Below are 18,827 nucleotides of genomic sequence, written 5' to 3'. Positions count from 1 at the left end.
ATTTCATTCAAAATATATTTAAATTTTTATTTATCACACAAATGTTTGTACATATGTAATATTGCATGTTAAATCTATGTAAATAATTTAATTTCAAATCTCACCATTGATATTCATAAAATCTATCAATTACCCTTAAAAGTTACTCTCTAATATGAACATACGCTCATCACATACATTACGTATGTACGAGTATGTGTACAGTATGAAGCAAAATCCTTGCACCCAACTCAAATTATTTAGAATTTTTTATGCTATCTTTTAACACTATTCAAAGGTCGGTTATGAGTATTAGAAACAATATAACCATAATAATATGTAGTAGAATAGAATAAAAAATTCAAAATATTGGATTGACATTTTTTATCATCGAATTACTTCAAAAAATACACACACAATAAAAAAATGAAAATTTAAAAAAAAAAAAATCATGTGCAATGCTTCTGTTTGCTTAACTTTTCTTGTATACAATTTTCGTTTTAAATTTACAAAAAAAAAAGAACAGAAACTTTTATAAACATTAGTGGGCAACAAAGTACACAATATAACATAAAAATAGGATAACATACATAGCAATATTTGTGTACGTGTGTATTATGTGGAATATGAGAAGTTAAACTGTTATTTCGAGATCTTTATATAAGGACAATATTATAAGGAATCTTAAATTCTTAACAGGAATTTATAGATTAACAAAACCGACAATTTTGTAAAAACACAGTATTAAAATGTTTTTCGGCTTGCCGAATATGAGAGAATTTTTTGTTTCGTTAGATGTAAGACAAAATTTATGTCGGGAGGCTATTCGTGTACTTGATTCAGAATGAATGGGTAAAAATTTTTCTATAAGAGCTTTAAGCAGAATTTAGTATTAATAACGCGGAATTATATTGTGTATCCATGCGGAATTGGGGAAGCTCTTGGCGAAAGCTTGTGATTCAGGGGTGTGTAGCCGCGATTGACCGAAGTGATCATGCAAAAGAGGCTGAAGTGCTGAAAATTAGAAATTGAAATTTTGTAGATAACAACTTATTTCATAGAAGGATAAAATGTTAGTGTCCAATAAAAAGAAATGCAGAATGTCGGAAATAATATACACATTAAGACTGTGGTAGCGGATCAATTGTATATATTCTGGTTTATTGTATTTGACGCTTTGTCAATCTTACCACTGCGGTTCTTGAATAATTGTGAAGATTTTTATAGTCGCCGAATGTAAGAATGTCTTGTAGCATATTTAGAACAATTTTCTTCCGACTCTGAGTACGAATTTTCTTAAATCAAAATCCTAGCTTTAAGTTTGCATAAGTAGAAAATTTGTTATATTTTTTTTTCAACATGGCAACTCTACAGATTTTTTATTTTCATACAATTTTATATTATGTGGTAGGTATTTTATTAAAGAAAAACAAACAAATGTTTGTGTCTCTTACTTTCAATCTGAGCAAAAAGTCAAATACATTGTGGTATTTAATGAATAGAATATAAGAAGAAAAATAACAATAAATGAGAACAAAAGAAATAAAAGTAATAAAATCTGAGAGTAAAATAACTAAACATAGAGAAAATACAACAAAAAAAGGAGCATGGAAAAATTCTAGACAAAATGTTTTCTTTTTTGTTTTCCTTCTTTAAAAACAAATCTCCGACAAAGACAGAGAGGATAAATGGTACACACAGTTGTTGGTCTTCAAAATGGTGTGAATGGAAAGGATTTTGAAAAAATTTAAATCTAATAGGAATTTGAGAATGTAATTCGGAGTTGACTATAAAGTAATTGCAAATAATAAAAGAAGAAACTTGTTTAATTTAAAAATTTTATGTTTTTAATAATCTAAGGATTTTCACGATTCCGTTATAAGAAGCAATAATCTCACATACGCCCTATTTCGAACTCCCTGACTCTGATGTGAAGAGTGAAATATTTCTGGTAATTGAGTAATAGTGTAAACTAAGTGGGTCACATTTCCATTTTTCAATAATTTTGCAGAACCAATGTCAAATGAGAACAAATCTCAGAAGATTAAACAGAACTCAAAATTTAAAATTTTAAGAAAAATACAACAGACGAGTAGTTTTCAAATATAATTCTGTTCTAGATTAAAAAAAACAATGAATTTTAGACGCTATCATTCGAAATACATAACACATACATAAACCCTACATATGTTTGTGCATTTATTTGCATACATTATTTTATATTAAATGTTAAAAAGAAAAAAAGAATCTGAAAATTGGCAGGAAATGAGGATTTGGTACATATAATTTTAAGAGAAGTTACAAATAAGGATTATTTGTAAACAAGTTAAGGATCAATATGTATTGTTGCATATACATTTGCACATATATATTTGTTATATGTTATTTTGATGAGGATACGGAATTTTCTATGGAGGAAGTTTGGCAAAGTAAAATTGTATATAATTGTGTAGGAATTTAAAAAAGTTTCTCAAGTATGGAGGATTGCATGTTTTAAAAATAAAATTTTTTTTTAATAATAATATTAAATTATTTTTATTTTATTCATTTAAATTGCAATCTGTTGCTTTACCGTTTCTCGTACATATAATTTGATATTATAATATTTAAGTATAGAAATGTTAGACCATGAAGGCTAAATGGAATATAAAAATAAAATTTTATCTTTTTAATTTAGGTTGCATTATTGGTTTTCCATTTAAATATTTGGATTCTTGATGCAGCTTTATAATTTGCTATTTTGTTGGAAGGTTTAATGGCGATTTTGTAAAAATGTTAATGTGTCTTGTTACATAAGTAACAATAATCTTTGACAACTTTCAAGGAAGCTTTGATAATATATTCCAATTGAAGAAAATTTAAATATTTTCCGGAAGTAGTTCAATTTTGCAAATATTGTTTTGGTGTTGTTTCATTCTCATGTGCAACAATTAATTTTTGCCATTGGGTCATTAATTTTTGTCATTAAGTGTGTGAAATATCTCAACTATACTACATAATAAGTGAATTACCTACTAAATATGGCAATGAATTAGAAGTTGGAGTGAATTAAAAAATTAAATTGAAGGCTGCTCTTGTCACTTAAATAATAATATTGTGGTTTATGAGATATTAAATCTACTATATAACATGATTTTCAGATAAATTTACTGTTAATTGAAATTTTTTAGAAAAGTATGCACTTATCGTTGAACGTATTTTCAAATGACTCCTACTATTGAACATGATCTTTATCTGTTTTAACCTTTTCTCACTTGAAAAAGTTTCAGAACAATTTTCAAATTTAAAATAAATTTTCGCGTCAACTAATAGTTGTCAGTTGTTTAATAACTCATAAGAAACAATTTTATTATTAAGGCTAATCATTGGATCTGGTTTTTAATTATGTGAACGGATATAACAGGTATATCAAACAAAATTATACGGGATTGAGATCTTTATTACCATTATAATCCCGAAAAATTTTGACAAAAACTTTCAAATTTAATAATTAACCCATTGCTTAAAAAATTTCTTTTTAAAATTTTTTCTCCTTTTGATGCCTACGCAAAACTTTCTTTTAATTAAATTATTATTTTGTTTTTTATTTCTGTTAATTCCATAAATCTATTTTTGTTTATTTTAATCCTGTTTAAAAATTCATAATAGAAAAAAATTTTGTATGCATATTGTAAGGATTTGTCGGCATCTATGTAATTACATGTATTTACTGAAAACATTAAGCTTTTGATGTCCAAAGAAAAAATTTGGAAAAAATTCCATCACTTTATTTTGTTTATTTTTGATTTTCATTTAATTCCATAATTCTTTGTGAAAAATTCCATATAGTTTATTAGCTGTATGATGAGTGATGTATGACCTTGTCACAATTATACATTTTTTCTTTCTTCAAAAATTTCTTGCTATTCCTATTAATTGAATTATTTTATATATACATATGAAGCATGATGATATTTTGATATTGTACAAGGTGTCTCATTCAGAAAACCTAAATTTATTGTAAAAACTCCCAAAAATCTTCTCTTCTTTATAATTCAAATATTGCTCGCATATTATTTACTGCTGCATAAGTTCACGCCTTTTCTACAATCCTATATAATTCACATAATTATTTAATATTTTATATTTATATTCGCGTTAATAGGTTTAACCGTTTCCACAATAGAATATTATTAAAGTAGGGATAAATTATACAGCCTTGCAATTATACCATTTTAACTGTACATTTGTCAAGTTATCATTGTGCGTGCTTTTCACAATTTAATCACAAAATAACTTGTTTGTGTTTACTTTCGTAAAGAAAATTTTTTTCTCTCGATTTCTCTTTATTTACAAACCAAAATGTCAAATTGTTATATAAAAGTTTTGAAGGAAATTGTATACAAATGTGAAATGAGAAGATTTATTTTTGCATTCGATTTGTAGAATGACAGTAATTCTGTATATAACGCTGCTAATATTAACTGACCATCTTATATTTTGAGACATCTTGTACATTCCTCACAAGCCTTATACATACTATGTTTTCTACTTCAATATAGATATTTTAGAATTGTTGCTTTCTCATCTCTCTCTCTCTCTATATGCTAGCACAAATGATGATTTTCAGTTATCAAAAAAGCTTTTAAATGTACAACCAACACAAGGACGAAATTAAAAAAAAAAAACATAAAAATTGAAAAAGAAAACGAAAATGTTTTAAGAATATCAAATCAGTTTTGAAGAAATCAAAAAGATTTTAATACCTTAACAAATTAAATTTTGATTTCTTGTCAGCAGTTTCTTTTTTTTTATCGCACCTACATATCAAATATGTTAATGAATACGCTAAAAAATTATATGATAAAACTTTCTCTCCCCGCGTCGTGTCGCTTTCTTCCAAAAAGAGAACGTGACAATGACTGAACAATGAAAATAAGGTTCAAAATATATTCTCATTATAATATAGAAAAAGATCAAATATTAAATAATTTTCAAAGAAATTTATTCCTCCGTAAAATTGAGAAATTTTTTTTTTAATAATGAAACGTTTCAATTTAATTCGCCAGCAAATAAATTGTTGTTGTTCTTGTTGTTAATTTCCAGTGTTTTTTTTTCTATGCCCTATATTTTTTTGTTCCTATTCTCCCTTTTGCTTTGTTTTCTATTAAATTAATTAAAATGAAATCAACGCTATACCATTTCATGTACATTGTACATCCTCTTGCTGCTGTATTTGTATATAACACTATTCTAGAATTTTAAATATGTTGTAGAAAATTTGTAAAATGTAAAATTCAAAAAATAAATGAAAGACAAGTTAAGAGATCGCTGTTCATTTAAAATTATACGGAGTAAATTTAATAAGTTTTAGAATTTTTTTGTCGACGTTTGGTTGAAGGGAAATCAAAATGAGAAGAGAATGCATAAGAATAATATTCTAAATTTTCGACTCTTTGTATATCTGAGACTGTAAGTTTTGAAACTGCTACAAAAGCAAAAAGTTAACAAACAGTAAATGTAGGTACTTGCAATGCCATGAAAAAATATAATTATTAATTTTATCTCATTTACTTAAATTCCTCGAATTCGGCCAATATGTTAACATTTCCTTGAATTTATTTTTCTCTCGTTTTAAATATGTATATGCAAAAATGTGAAAAATTTTGGTATTTTTATGAAACTAATTTAAATAGCTATCAGTTTACTTTTTAGAAAAAAGATTTCTATGCGGCTAATAAATTACCAAGCAAAATTCTCCTTATTTGATAAGGAAGAAATGGGAAGACGATGAAAATTAAGTAACAATTAGAATTTATTGGTATGACAAGCACAAAATATTAGGTGAAATTTTTACCGCTGAGTTAAAAGTAGCAGAGATGAGTTCCAACTCATGCTAGGACATGAGCTAGTTTTAAAGCTAGCTCATGTCATAGCATGATTTGAAAAGCTTTACCGACCTCAAGTTATCGCGACCTCAAAGTAATTTCCCTAAACTTTAATCAACACATTTACTGAAAAATTTCAGAATTAAAAAATTACGCTCTGTTTATTTTACGGTTCAAAAACTTATTGAACTTCCCAGGTATTGTTATTGTTAACATTACACATACGCATACCTATATGTAAAATTATGTATAAAGTTATAATTTTTTTTTCCATTTGAAATATAGGTTACAAAACGAATTAAAGGATATTTACAATTGCCAAATGAATTAAATAAATAGAAACTTTTCACTCAATATACATTTAAGGATTTTATAGAATTCAATTTCATTTGTATATACTACATTAATATTATATATACGTATACAAATAGCGTCTTTTTTAAATCGGTTTCCATTTCGGTTCATTAATCTTTGATTACTTTGAAGCTATCTCTTAATACCACACAATAAAAAATTTTTCTTCTTAAAGGTTATAATAATTTATTTTAAATAAACACGCAGTGAACATTGTTATTTTATTGTATATGAGTATTTTTGTTTATGCATACATACGTATGTGTAGTAGGAAAACTTGTTACGAAAATTTAATGATACAACAGGAAATCATTTGAGTTCGTAATTTTTAAATATTTTTTATTTTACATTCAGTTTTGTTATTTAGCGGACTTAGTGACGAATGCATAGTCCTAATACAGCAGCTATATATTTTTTGGCAGCTTGATTAACCCAATTAGCCAAACCTCTCCATTTATAATTGAACTTGTTTTTTAAGAAAATTTTAAGTCTAGAACAATATGCCATAGCAATAAAATTATAAAATTGCCTTAATTTATTCAAAACAAAATAATTTATCGGGTTTTTTCCTGCTACCCGCGTAAATTTCGATAATTTGCTTTTAATTTGTTCTTTTAACTTTTGAATCGTACCCTTTACAAAATTCCCCTTAAATGAAAGCTTTACCATTGCTAGTAGAATTTTAAATTTTTACATATTCGAATACGTCATAGAAAATAACGTCAGCAATATTTCTCCAAAAATCATTTGGTATAAAAAGGAAAAAACTCAAATTCCAAAATTCAAATTATTTATTTATTTTTTTTTTTACATTTCTCAAGAAAACCAAAAAGTTTGAATGGAATTTTAAGGTGGTCGACCCTAAACCGTTCTCATCTCGTTCTCGTTTTTTTTTTTTTTAATTTCTTTTCCATGGAAAAATAATTTCATCCTGTTATCTACGCTAATATTTATTTATTCGGAAAAGTTTCTTACTTTTCCTTCCTTACAAAATCACTTTTTTTTTTTTTGTTATCCAAAGTCGCTTCCCGTATATCCTTTATTTAAATGAAAATCATTTTTTTTATTGTCTTTTGTTAAAAGGATGATTTTCTTAAAACATCAAAAGAAATTTTGAGGTATAAATTTGTGTGTGCGTTGGTATGTGCATGTTCGGAGTTCAACAAGGAAAAATTAAAGAGTTTTGTGAACCAAAAATAAAAAAAAAAGTGAAAAAATAGAAAATTAATTTTTGTTTTAAAAATTTTTATTAACGTTCTTTGAATAAAAAATTCTCAATTTTGTTTTTTTTTTCAAAAAAAAAAAAACATTTTTGGTGGCACTTTATTTTCACCGGTGAATAAAAAATATTTAATTTAATTTCGTAACTTATCAAGTTTTTCGATGTTTTTGCTATTTTTATTAAAAGACAATTTTTTGGTGCAAGAATTTGTGACAAAGATTATTTTTATTAATTTTAAAACAAGTGAAATTTCTCCTTTTTGCTAAAATAAAAATTTTTTATCATATTTTTTTATTATTTAAAATTTATTTTATATATTATGACATTTTTAATGTGCCTTATGACTAGAAAAACTTTTGTTCGTACCACTTTCGAAATTCCAATTGTGGTAAGAACTCAATTTTTTCTTTCTATTATTCGCATATATGCATTCACTTAGGAGGGAGTGACATTATCTTTCTGTTCTCTTAAAATAGGCTTTCAGAGACTTAAAATATAATTAGTTGTGGAGAATATCGGAGAACTATATTATTATGAGAGAGAATTATTTATTGTTTTGGTTTTTGTCTATGTTTTATATTGTCTTTATAACTGGTATGAGAACAATTAGTATATAAAAATTGTAAATATGTAAAATAGTAAATAAAAACTTTTATGATACAATTTTCTATAATACTCCGTCTCAAAATACACTCAAGAGAAGCTGTGTGAAATAAAGTTTAAAGCTGGGATTGCGCAGATTAAAGAATTGAAGATTACACAGAAGAAAAAACTATTGCCGCGAATTTAATCATTGACAGTATATTAGACTAAAATCCTATTTTACCGCTGAAGATTTTTTTAAGTCATTTGATTCTATGCGTGTGTGACATTATATACAAAATACTGAACGGCTGAATGGCGTTCTCTGTTTGGGTTATTAATTAATCAAGCTCTGGTTTGGTTTAGTAAAAAATATTTACTTTAAATTAAATTTTAAAATTGTATATTATTAGAATTTCAACTATAAGCATACACACATATATACATACATATTAGACTTCAACATCATGACAATTGTCAATGTCATATCAAAAACCTGTCAAATTTTAAAATTTTTGGTTATTTATTCTGTTGAGCTCTTAACATTTAATAAATGCCGAATTTATTTTATTTATTTATTTAATTGCATATTTAATAAAATTATGTAAAATAAATATTTTAAATTGTTTTTAGTAAAATTTCTTGAAATTTATCATGTTATTTATTGGTAATTTTATTATTTTATTGAATAAAAATCAAGACGATTATTGACATGACAAGGGTTGTTGAATATTTGTGTTGATTGACATAATTTAGTGTATTGTGTATGGTGAAAAACATATTATAATTTTCGGTTTTATTATTTAAATTTGAATAAATTGCATTCCATAATAAAAATGTACTTGTATAAAGCTTCTTAAATTTTAATATGGAATATTATGAATGTAAAGAGACGGTGACAAGTCGTCAATTTCTTATGTCAAAAAATTGTAATTTTTGACTTAAATGTTTTTAATATAAAAACAGAAAACTAGACAGAAACCTTAAATTTATTAAATTTTTAATTTTTAAATTTAAACAACTAAAAATTTTCCACAAATATTTTTGGGTAACTTACGAAATCCTCCATTAACAAGCGATTCTTTTGAGCATATTGAATACAACATGAAATCAGAAAAAAATTATATAAAATTATTTCTATTAAATATTAAAAATCAATATTATTGTTATTTTCTTAAGTTTCTTATAATCTTAAAGAATATTTTTTTTTCAAATGTTATTTTGGTATATTTTTGGTAATCTAGAAATCTCATTGCATAATTCAAATTTTTTATGTGTTATATAGAATAAAATCTTTAAATTATTTATTTTACCGGCAACAAAATTTTATGTACTTACCTACATACTACACATGTATATACTCGTACGCCAAGAATATTTTTTAAGAACTCTTGTATATAATTTTTAAATATATGTACATACATAAATAAATTTAATACAAATCTATATTCTAGTATTATAATAATATTTTAACAGAATGTTATGAACATACTCCATAAAAATAAACTTGTGTCTTATGAGCAAGATTACAATGAATTTGTTTAAGCTTACACGAAATATGCTTTCACATTATATTTTGCGGGTGGGATGGAAGGACCCGCAAAATATAGGTACATGTATGTATGTATTGTTGAATTGATCTTTTATTTTTATATTTGTATATGATAAATAATTTATAGATTATCTACTTTATAAATTATTACGAAAAATAATAAAAATAATAGAATAGCATAAATGAAATATGCGTATACATATTTGTATATGCTTACATACATAAATGTATGTGGTTACTATAATGCGTGAAAATCCGAAAAATGAAATCAAAATTAATAATGTCATATGACTTGATTTGTACATGAATGTATGTAAAATTTCGATTCTCATAAAAATATATAAATGATGATAGATTTCCTCCCATACATATACATATATATACATACTTGTAAGTGTGGTTCTTCCAGTTCATGATAAAAACAGTGTTATACTAGTAAGTACATTTTGTTGTTTTAGTCATCGTGATAAAAATATGAAGAAATATTTTATAAACTTTTTGAGAAACTTGTAAATTTATTGATATAGATGTGTTACTTCTTAAATAATTCTAGGAAATATTAAATAATAAAGGAAAATCTATACGATTTAAAATCTGAAATATTATTAAAGCCTGATGAAATTCATATCCTGAAAAGAAATCCTGTTTGGAAAGAAGCTGTTTTCCCATATTAACATGGCACTGGTTTTCAACATGATTGGTTATGCACAACATATAGTTTTTTGCCAGTAACATTTATTACTCAAATACCATGTCGATTAATGTTACGAGTATGTCATTACCTTTGTGATAAATTCTATTTCAGGTTTAGAATTACAATATTAACTGCCAAGAATTGTTGCAATATTAAAATAGTAAAATATTAAAAGTATTTAGGAATTTTCCCGAAGTTTAAAATTTTGAAATACAAGACAATTTCTTTCTTAACATTGCGGTGTAATACATATACGTTAGTTCATATTATGTGGTGAGTTTTTATTGTGACAATTGTCATCATTATCTTAAGTGCTATGTTATCACGATGACACTAGCCAAAATCAGTTTTTGCTTTCATAAACAAATAAATTTGCTAAAAAAGTAAAATTTTATTTTTTTAATATTTAGAAGTCCAAGAATATCTGTGTATGTAATATGTATAAGAGTCTAAAATGCTTAAGGCAAATATTTTTTTAGATCTATACAAATTTTGTAATATTTTAACGTGACATATATATGTATACCTATATATATTATAATATATTTGTGCCATAAATTATTTCATTAACTTTAAGGAAGATTCCGAACAAAATTTCTTATATATACATACATTTAAACTATTGTACATAGATCAATTCATCAATCATAATAATAAACTTATGTACAAGTAAAAAATGTGTAGATGGGTTTTCTGGTACATCTACTAGACCATAAAGTCTTTTGAATGTTTGATGGCTTTCACTAAAGCTGAAATATCGGGAAAAAATTCTATAAAATTGTTTTTTAAATATCGCTCCGAATTTCGTGTCAAATTTCCAGTTCATAGAAGAATAAAAAACAAAACATGGTAAATTTTTGAATGCTTCTCTTTCCGAATGTAGATGAACAATAAAATTATTTGGATTCTTATTTGCAAGCTTTTTTGTAATTCTTTTGAAAAACTGTTTGTTTATTTGATAATGTTTATCTTTTTTTTAACAGGAATTAGAACCAAAAACTTTAGACAAAAGTAGAAGTTTTTTGAAAAATTTTTTTTAATGTCCGTGTCTCGAAGGCCGTTTGGTATTCACTCCTGCACAAAAGTTTTATGCATTTTTGATTCTTCAATCAATTATAAAGGGTATGCCATTATATTGCTGCATTAGGGTACGCCATGATATTGTTGCATACGCATACTTTTCCGTTCTAAGTTACCCTGTATACTTATAATACTTAAATAATTTATTCAATCGTGCAAGTCTACATACGCCCATTGTCCACAATGTTTTTAATTTCATACGTTCAAATTAATGTAATACTAAGATTTCCAATATTAAAAACCAGTAAATTTATTAAATGCCCTTTTAAAAAAAGTTAATAGAAGACTTTTATGGAAAAAATTCTAATCATCTAAAGTGTATTTATTTTTGGTTCAACATAACATGAATAATTATAACATGAATATTTATAACTATTGTTGAGGAATTAAAAAAGGTTACCCAAATTTCCAATTTAAAGCTATCAACCCAACCTATAACCTATAATATCAAAATGGTAGATATTTTTTGACATAAAAATGAAATTCAATTAGTCGTAAATGAAGCTATTTGAATTTTAATGATTATTGTTTTAATTGCCGTAAATGAGGTGGGAGTGCATAAATTTACCACTACTTTTAAAATTATTTATAAATAACTAGAAAAATAATAAAATGTTATTGTAACACCTAGATATTTTGGCATTTATCGTTATTGTTATTCTTCCTAAGAATTTAAATTAAAAAATTTTGAAAATTGCATAAGTTTAGGTGCAATTTAGCAGAATTTTTTTAAAGGTATGCATTCATTATTTATTTTACTCATCATTCATTATTCAATTTATTTTACTTATGATTTTGTTACTAAATAATAAATTTTTTTGAATTGTTTAAATTTTATTTTCTAATTAATTTCATGAGGTAGTTGGCAGCTTTCCCTAAATCTATAACAAATATATTTTATTATTGAAATTCTTTATATTATTATGGTGAATAAATTAACGAACTGTAACCAATTTATAATTTTAAGGAGTTTACATAATAAACACCATCTTAGTTTTCAACAGGACCTATATTACAGTTAAGTATGTACCGACCTTCAATAATCTTAACCACAAAAATAGGCTACCAGTTATGTTTTACCATTAAAACAAAAAAAAAACCCTTTTTCAAATTTTAAGGATTAATAAAAGTTTACAAGGAATTATTCGAATTTGTTTTTGTTGTTTTTAATAAATTATTGATTGATTTTTTCCAAAATTCAATAGCATTCATAAAAATTTATTTTTATTCTCTCTTATGATCACGGGATTTTTTTTTTTTTTAAATAATAAGAATAAAAATTTTTAAATTCATCTTTAGAACCTTTTATTTTATACAACAAAAAAAAAGTGTGTTCACAAATAAAAAGTTTTTAAAAACTTTTCCCAAATGAAAAAAAAAATTAATTTACACATTCCGAAATTTCGGGACTGTCATTTACATTTTGTCTTTCTGCATGTACTTGATTTCTATTTAGGGTACAAATTTCAATATCATAAATTTTTCAATATTGTATTTAAAGAAATTCTAATTAAAACAGTGGAATGGTTTGATTTTTTTGTTTTTCTTACTTTCAAATGGTGTTCACACTTAATTCGAGAAGAGTTTATTAATATTTGAAATTTAAAACTTTTAAAAAATTTTTTTCTTCTCTTATTTTAAAAGTATTAATTATTGTGGGGAAAGAAAAATTTTAAAAATTTATTGTAGTCCTTTTTAAATATTGATGGTTTGTAAAGAAAATTTTGGAAATTTTGGAATGGGACGTGTTGATTCGCTAAAATGTTGTTGCTATTATTACATCATTCAATATTTTGTACATTGCAAAGCATTTCTAATTTTATTAATGAAAATTTTTAAAGTTACCGAGTTGACCTTTGACTTAAGATTTCATTCTGAATAGATTTTTTGGCAGAAAAAAGTTAACTGAACTGGCGGCTGAATGATTTATTAAAAAGTGAGCAAAACTAGCGGCTGAAAAATCTAAGCGATTTGTCCTTGTTAAATATGGTAAGTGGAGGGTCTTCTTTATTATCAATCATTAGTTTAATTACGCCTTATCGTTCGGCTCTCACTTGAGTATACTTTTTTCAAATTTTTGTAATAATTTTTTTACGATTTTCATTTCGTGTCTTAAATTTTCTTAAAAAAAAAAAAACATATTAAAAAATTAATCAATTTCTATGTTTATTTTAAAAAAATCAGCTGTAAAAAGACAAAACGGGTCTAAATTTAAAATAATAAAAATATACGCGCACATACCCACAAAAAATATTCCTACATATGTGAGGATTTTAATTTTATTTCATGTTTTGATAGGAACTTGCGTTATTTTTCTATAAGATTGAATTAATAATTTTTTCTTATTTTTTGGTCTAACGATGCCCAATTTATTTTAAAACAATAAAATTTTCTACTTCATTTATTGGATCTTGTCGAGGACTATTTTGTTCTCTCCTATACCTAAAAATCACAAATGTTATTTTTTCAATTCTAATTCAATCATATAGAAAAAATTTTTTCTCTTTTATTATTTTGGGATATTTTTCGAATGCGTATGTCATTTTTGAAAATAAATATTTCAATTATGACTTTATGTTTTGTTAGGATAATTTTAAAATTTTTAATTTATTTGGAAAATAATTGAGAAACAATAACAATTTATGTTTGTTTTCTTTTTTCTTCAAAATTTCTTCAATTGATGCTATAGAGCTCATATGAATTTGACTTTTTTTTTAAATGGTGGTCGTAATAGTCTAATAAAATGGGTTTTTTTAGCGTTTAACAATTTCTACTCAAAAAAATTAATAAATTTATTGCTTCCAATGAATTAATTTTCTGATCTTAAATTATTTTTTTAAGGAAATGAGAGTTTTAATTCAATTTTTTTGTTTACAAAGGAAAATTTCATCACTGTTAACTTTAAAAATGAGCAATTTTGAAGTTAATATTGAGCAAATTCTGAATCGCGAGGTGAGGAAAATTTTCAGGTTAATTCGAGAATGAAGTATTATCAATCAAGATTTCTTGGTAACGAAAGAATATCTGAAAATTTTAAAATTTATGAGAACTATAGACACATAATTTTTAACAAATAGTTAATACGAGTATAACAACGAGTTAAACGGTAACTTTATACTCGTTAACAACGAGTATAAAGTAGTTAATGTTTAAAAATTCAGTAAAAAAATGTGAAAGAAAAATGATAAAAATAAAAGCTTTCATTTAGTTCGGAGATTTTTGAATAAATTGCAAATTTTGGATCCAAAACAGACAGAAATTTTATAACCACAAAACTACAAATTTAATTTATGTACAGAAGAGGGATGGAACGATATTAAAAAATCATTCAGAAAGGCTAGGATTTCCCATACTAATCGTCTTCTTCTCCCAGAGTTAAATTACATATAATATTTTACAACAAGTTTAATGTACTTGGATTGTAAATAAAACTGTTCTTGTTATAAAACTTTACAATTCAATTAGATCGTATTTAATCTTAAACTATAATAGAAATTATTTAATCTGACTGAATTTATACAAAATTATTAAATTTTTCCAAATCATACTCCAAAAATAGTTCATCTCTTTCTGAACTCTTCTCATTCATAACAATATTTTTGAACTCCTATATTAGATTCAACATCATTCCATATGAATTTTTTGTATATTTTCACATCAAAAATCAAAAGTATGAAGTTTATAAAGGATAGACAATAAATTTTTACTGTTAATGCTTTTCTTCACCAATTTCTTACTCTTGTCGCTATTTTGTTTCTTAGCATATTCAAAAAATTTAATTGCCATAAACAACAAGAAAAAAAGAAGAAAGAAAACGGAGTAATAAAAAAAATCATTGTTTTTCTTCTTATTTCTGTTGTCCTTTAACACTTCTCTCTATACAAAGGATTCAATTAGTTGACGGAAATTACTTTCGCGTTCTTTACCATTTTTTATTGGAGTCATTTTATTTTTTTATTATTTATTTTTTTTTTTTCTTATTATAGGTTACAAAAGTCAAGTTTTTGTCACTGAGACTATAAAGAAGAACAAGAAGAATAAGAAGCAGAAGAAGAGGAAAAAAAACTTTCCTTTAATTGTTTCACTTTATGTAGGAAGACACTAAATTAATGTTGAAATTTTAAATTTTAAGTAAAAAACAATTAAATAATTTCGGAAATTATAAAAAAAAAAAAAAAAGAAATTTCTATATTTTTATTTTTATTACAAATAATTTTGTTAATTATTTATTTTCAAAGTATAAAATTTAATTTTTTATTTATAAAAAATTATTCGAATGGTTTTTTTATAGCTCTTCGTAAGTTTTTGAAAATTTTTGAAAAGAAGAAGAATTTTTTGAAATTTTACTGAATATAGAAGGGTTTGTTTAAAAATTTTGTTCTATTAAAATGAAATCTTAATTTTATCTAAAGATAAGGTAAAATAAATCCAATATATTCTTAAGAATCAGAATTTCTTGAAGATATTAAATTTTTACTTTCAATGCCACTTTTCCCAAATGCAAAGTATGTATAAAATAATTGAGTGGGTCACTTACGCAAATTCATTCCGATAGATAACTTCACTCTATTGTATTTAGAATAAATGTCCGGCATTCGATTTATTAGTTACCTGAATTTTCATTCAAGACAAGCATTTAATTCAAAATCTACTTTTAATTAGGCGCTACTGCTGTTAATTTGTAAATAAAACAATAGAACAGAATAAAATTTATATCATTGCTTTTTAATTATACAGGAATTGTATTTAAGGAAAAAATGAATTGAAAAAAATTTGTAGGCTTTTATAGTGTCCTATATGTAACTTTAGCAGTAAGGAATATATTGAATAATTAAGACACATATAAGTACATAAACCAAGACAGATTAAGATAGAATTATAAATTATGAAAAATTCGACTGTGAAATAAAACACTAAGTCATTAAAAATCACATAGAATTGAAAAATAATACGGTAACATGTTTCTGATTACAATATTTTCTAACACGTTTAGGCGGAAGAGTGTTAATAATCTACCCATTAAAAATTATATTCTAATAAAAGATGAGGTTATTGCTTATAAAAAATAAATTGCATTAGAGCTCGAATGAAAAATAATTTGCTATTTTAGGCTATTTTTAATATTCAAGTTTTTAAAATTCGTTCATTTTACATAAAATTGCATTTCTCTAATTGTATTTTTCGTAAACAAGATTTTTAACAAATAAAATATACGCACATATATAGAAAATATGTGGGGATAGAAAACATAAAATAGAAAAAAAATTTCAATGAAACCATAAACGGTTTGCATTCCTTGAATAATAAAAAGATCATCTTTGTCTAATAAAATAAAATCAAAGGAAAATTTTTCAAATGTATAAGAGAAAACAAAAGAAAAATATTCCAACAAGTTGCTTGTTTTCTTTTAGTTTAAGTGTCACTTGCTGATAGGGAATAATAATTAAAAATGCACAATTTATGGGGTAAAAAAAAAATAATTTTTTTTTGTTCTTCAATTATCTATGACAACAATATACTCTCTTAAATTAAAAAATTCTTTTCAAGGAGACACAAACTGTCAACAATCTTGTATTATTTAAAAAATCCTACACGAATGCATACACAAACACATAGAATTAATGCATTGGTATTCTTTTGAAAAACAAGACGTTTAAGTGAGTGTTTTTAAGAAATATCAAAGATATTACAATACTTTTGTGGTCATGCAAATTAAGAACACAATAGCGTGCATACACATACATACGTATATAAATAACATTGAAATATTCTATTTCTTATCTTGTTCTTATATAATATTCCTTAAGAATATCAAATTCTAAAACAATTTTAAACGAATTCCTATTTTTAAATATATGAAATGCAAATAATAAGTAATAATAAAAAATATATTTGAAAAAAATATTAATTTACTAGTATAAAAAGTAGATTTTGTACGTGTTCGTCAGTTTAACATTTTTAATTGTAATATAATATTGTTGTCCATTTTTGTTCTTTAATTAACGAAGAATCTGTTGACATTTTATTCATTTTATTAATATACAATATACGTTTTTAAATATTAAAAGAAATTACATGAAATTGTATTACGTAATAAAAAAGATTTTATGTAAACAACAATATTTTTTAATATTGTGATATTTAAACTGTAATATTTAATTAAAATGAACGTTTAATTGAAATTCATAATTTCATTTAATTTAAAAGTGCATAAAATGTATATATACAAATATGACATTTTCCATGTGACATAACATGCATAGATAGTGATACCATTTAATGAGGAATTTACAGTGTAGTTGCAGATAGAATTAATTTTGTATTTCATACGAGAAATTATTATTAACAAGTTTTTCAATTATTGAAGGAGTTGAATTTCATATTCAACACATTTGCTTTTATATATCACTCAGTTCTTGCAGAGAATCAACCGCTTATTGTAGAGAATAATTCTATTAACTGACACTAGCGTTTAAATAAAATGACAATTATAATTGAAATTTCAAAACAAATTTTGACGTTCACTTTGTAAGACAAATAAGTATAGTTATTCAATAATAGTTATTCAATAATAATAAAAAAAAATTGTTTAATTGCGAGTCCTCATGAATTGCATAATTTCATATTTCAAATAAAATACAAGAAAAATGTTATAATGTTTTAAATACGTGACTAGATCATTTATAATTTAATATTTCATAGTGGAAACAAAAATATCTTGGGAGGATTTCAGAAACACTAACAAGTTTCTAGCAAAAATTACTAAATTTTGCATTTCTCTTTCAAGTCTTAATTAATAATCACCTTTTCAACTTTAATTAAAGATAAAATTTTGTTAAATTAATTTTATTTAAATACATAATATTATTAATTCAATATTTTATAATATTTATTAACGAAATTTTTGTTTTAATTTTTAATTTCAGATTATCAAAGGCTTCAAACATTAATAATCAATTTTAATTTTATTGATCAACAGAAAAACAAATAAATTCAATAAAATAATGAAAATGTATACGGCAACTATTTCATCATTAATATTTTTCATAATATTTTGGATATCATTAGTTATGGGAAATGAATATGATCATGATCCAACAACACAAGAATTAGCAAATGTTTTACTCGGATATGATTTAGATGGTAATGAAGCTGATAATGATATATCAAGTGATGTAGATAAACGTTCAGATAGATATGCATTCGGTTTGGGACGACGTGCATATCATTATACATCTGGTTTATCTGGTGTTAAACGTCTTCCAATATATAATTTTGGATTGGGAAAACGTGCTAGACCTTATTCATTTGGTTTGGGTAAACGTACATATAATAAAGATGATGATACAAATATGTTATTAGAAGCAACTGGTGAACAAATTTATGGACAACCATCTTCATTTCCAAGTAAGTTGAGTTACAATAACACTACTTGACTCAAATGTGAATACAAATAGCATTAAATTGACAGTGCTAAATTAAATTATTTGAAAAGAA

The 18,827-nt window shown here is 24.4% G+C and overlaps 1 protein-coding gene across 1 annotated transcript in view; it reads left to right on the top strand.

The window, feature by feature from the left end:
* Window positions 1-18,827, top strand: part of LOC129611781 (allatostatin-A) — a 64,578-nt gene that overhangs the window by 44,509 nt on the left and 1,242 nt on the right. Inside the window, exon 2 of the mRNA XM_055525088.1 lies at window positions 18,257-18,737. Coding sequence (XP_055381063.1) covers window positions 18,335-18,737 — 403 coding nt within the window. The 5' untranslated portion in view covers window positions 18,257-18,334. The remainder of the gene's footprint in view (window positions 1-18,256; window positions 18,738-18,827) is intronic.

The sequence above is a fragment of the Condylostylus longicornis genome, unplaced genomic scaffold, assembly GCF_029603195.1.
Source record: "Condylostylus longicornis isolate FDR11 unplaced genomic scaffold, ASM2960319v2 ptg000055l, whole genome shotgun sequence".
Taxonomy (NCBI): domain Eukaryota; kingdom Metazoa; phylum Arthropoda; class Insecta; order Diptera; family Dolichopodidae; genus Condylostylus; species Condylostylus longicornis.
This window is presented reverse-complemented; position numbering and strand designations above follow the sequence as displayed.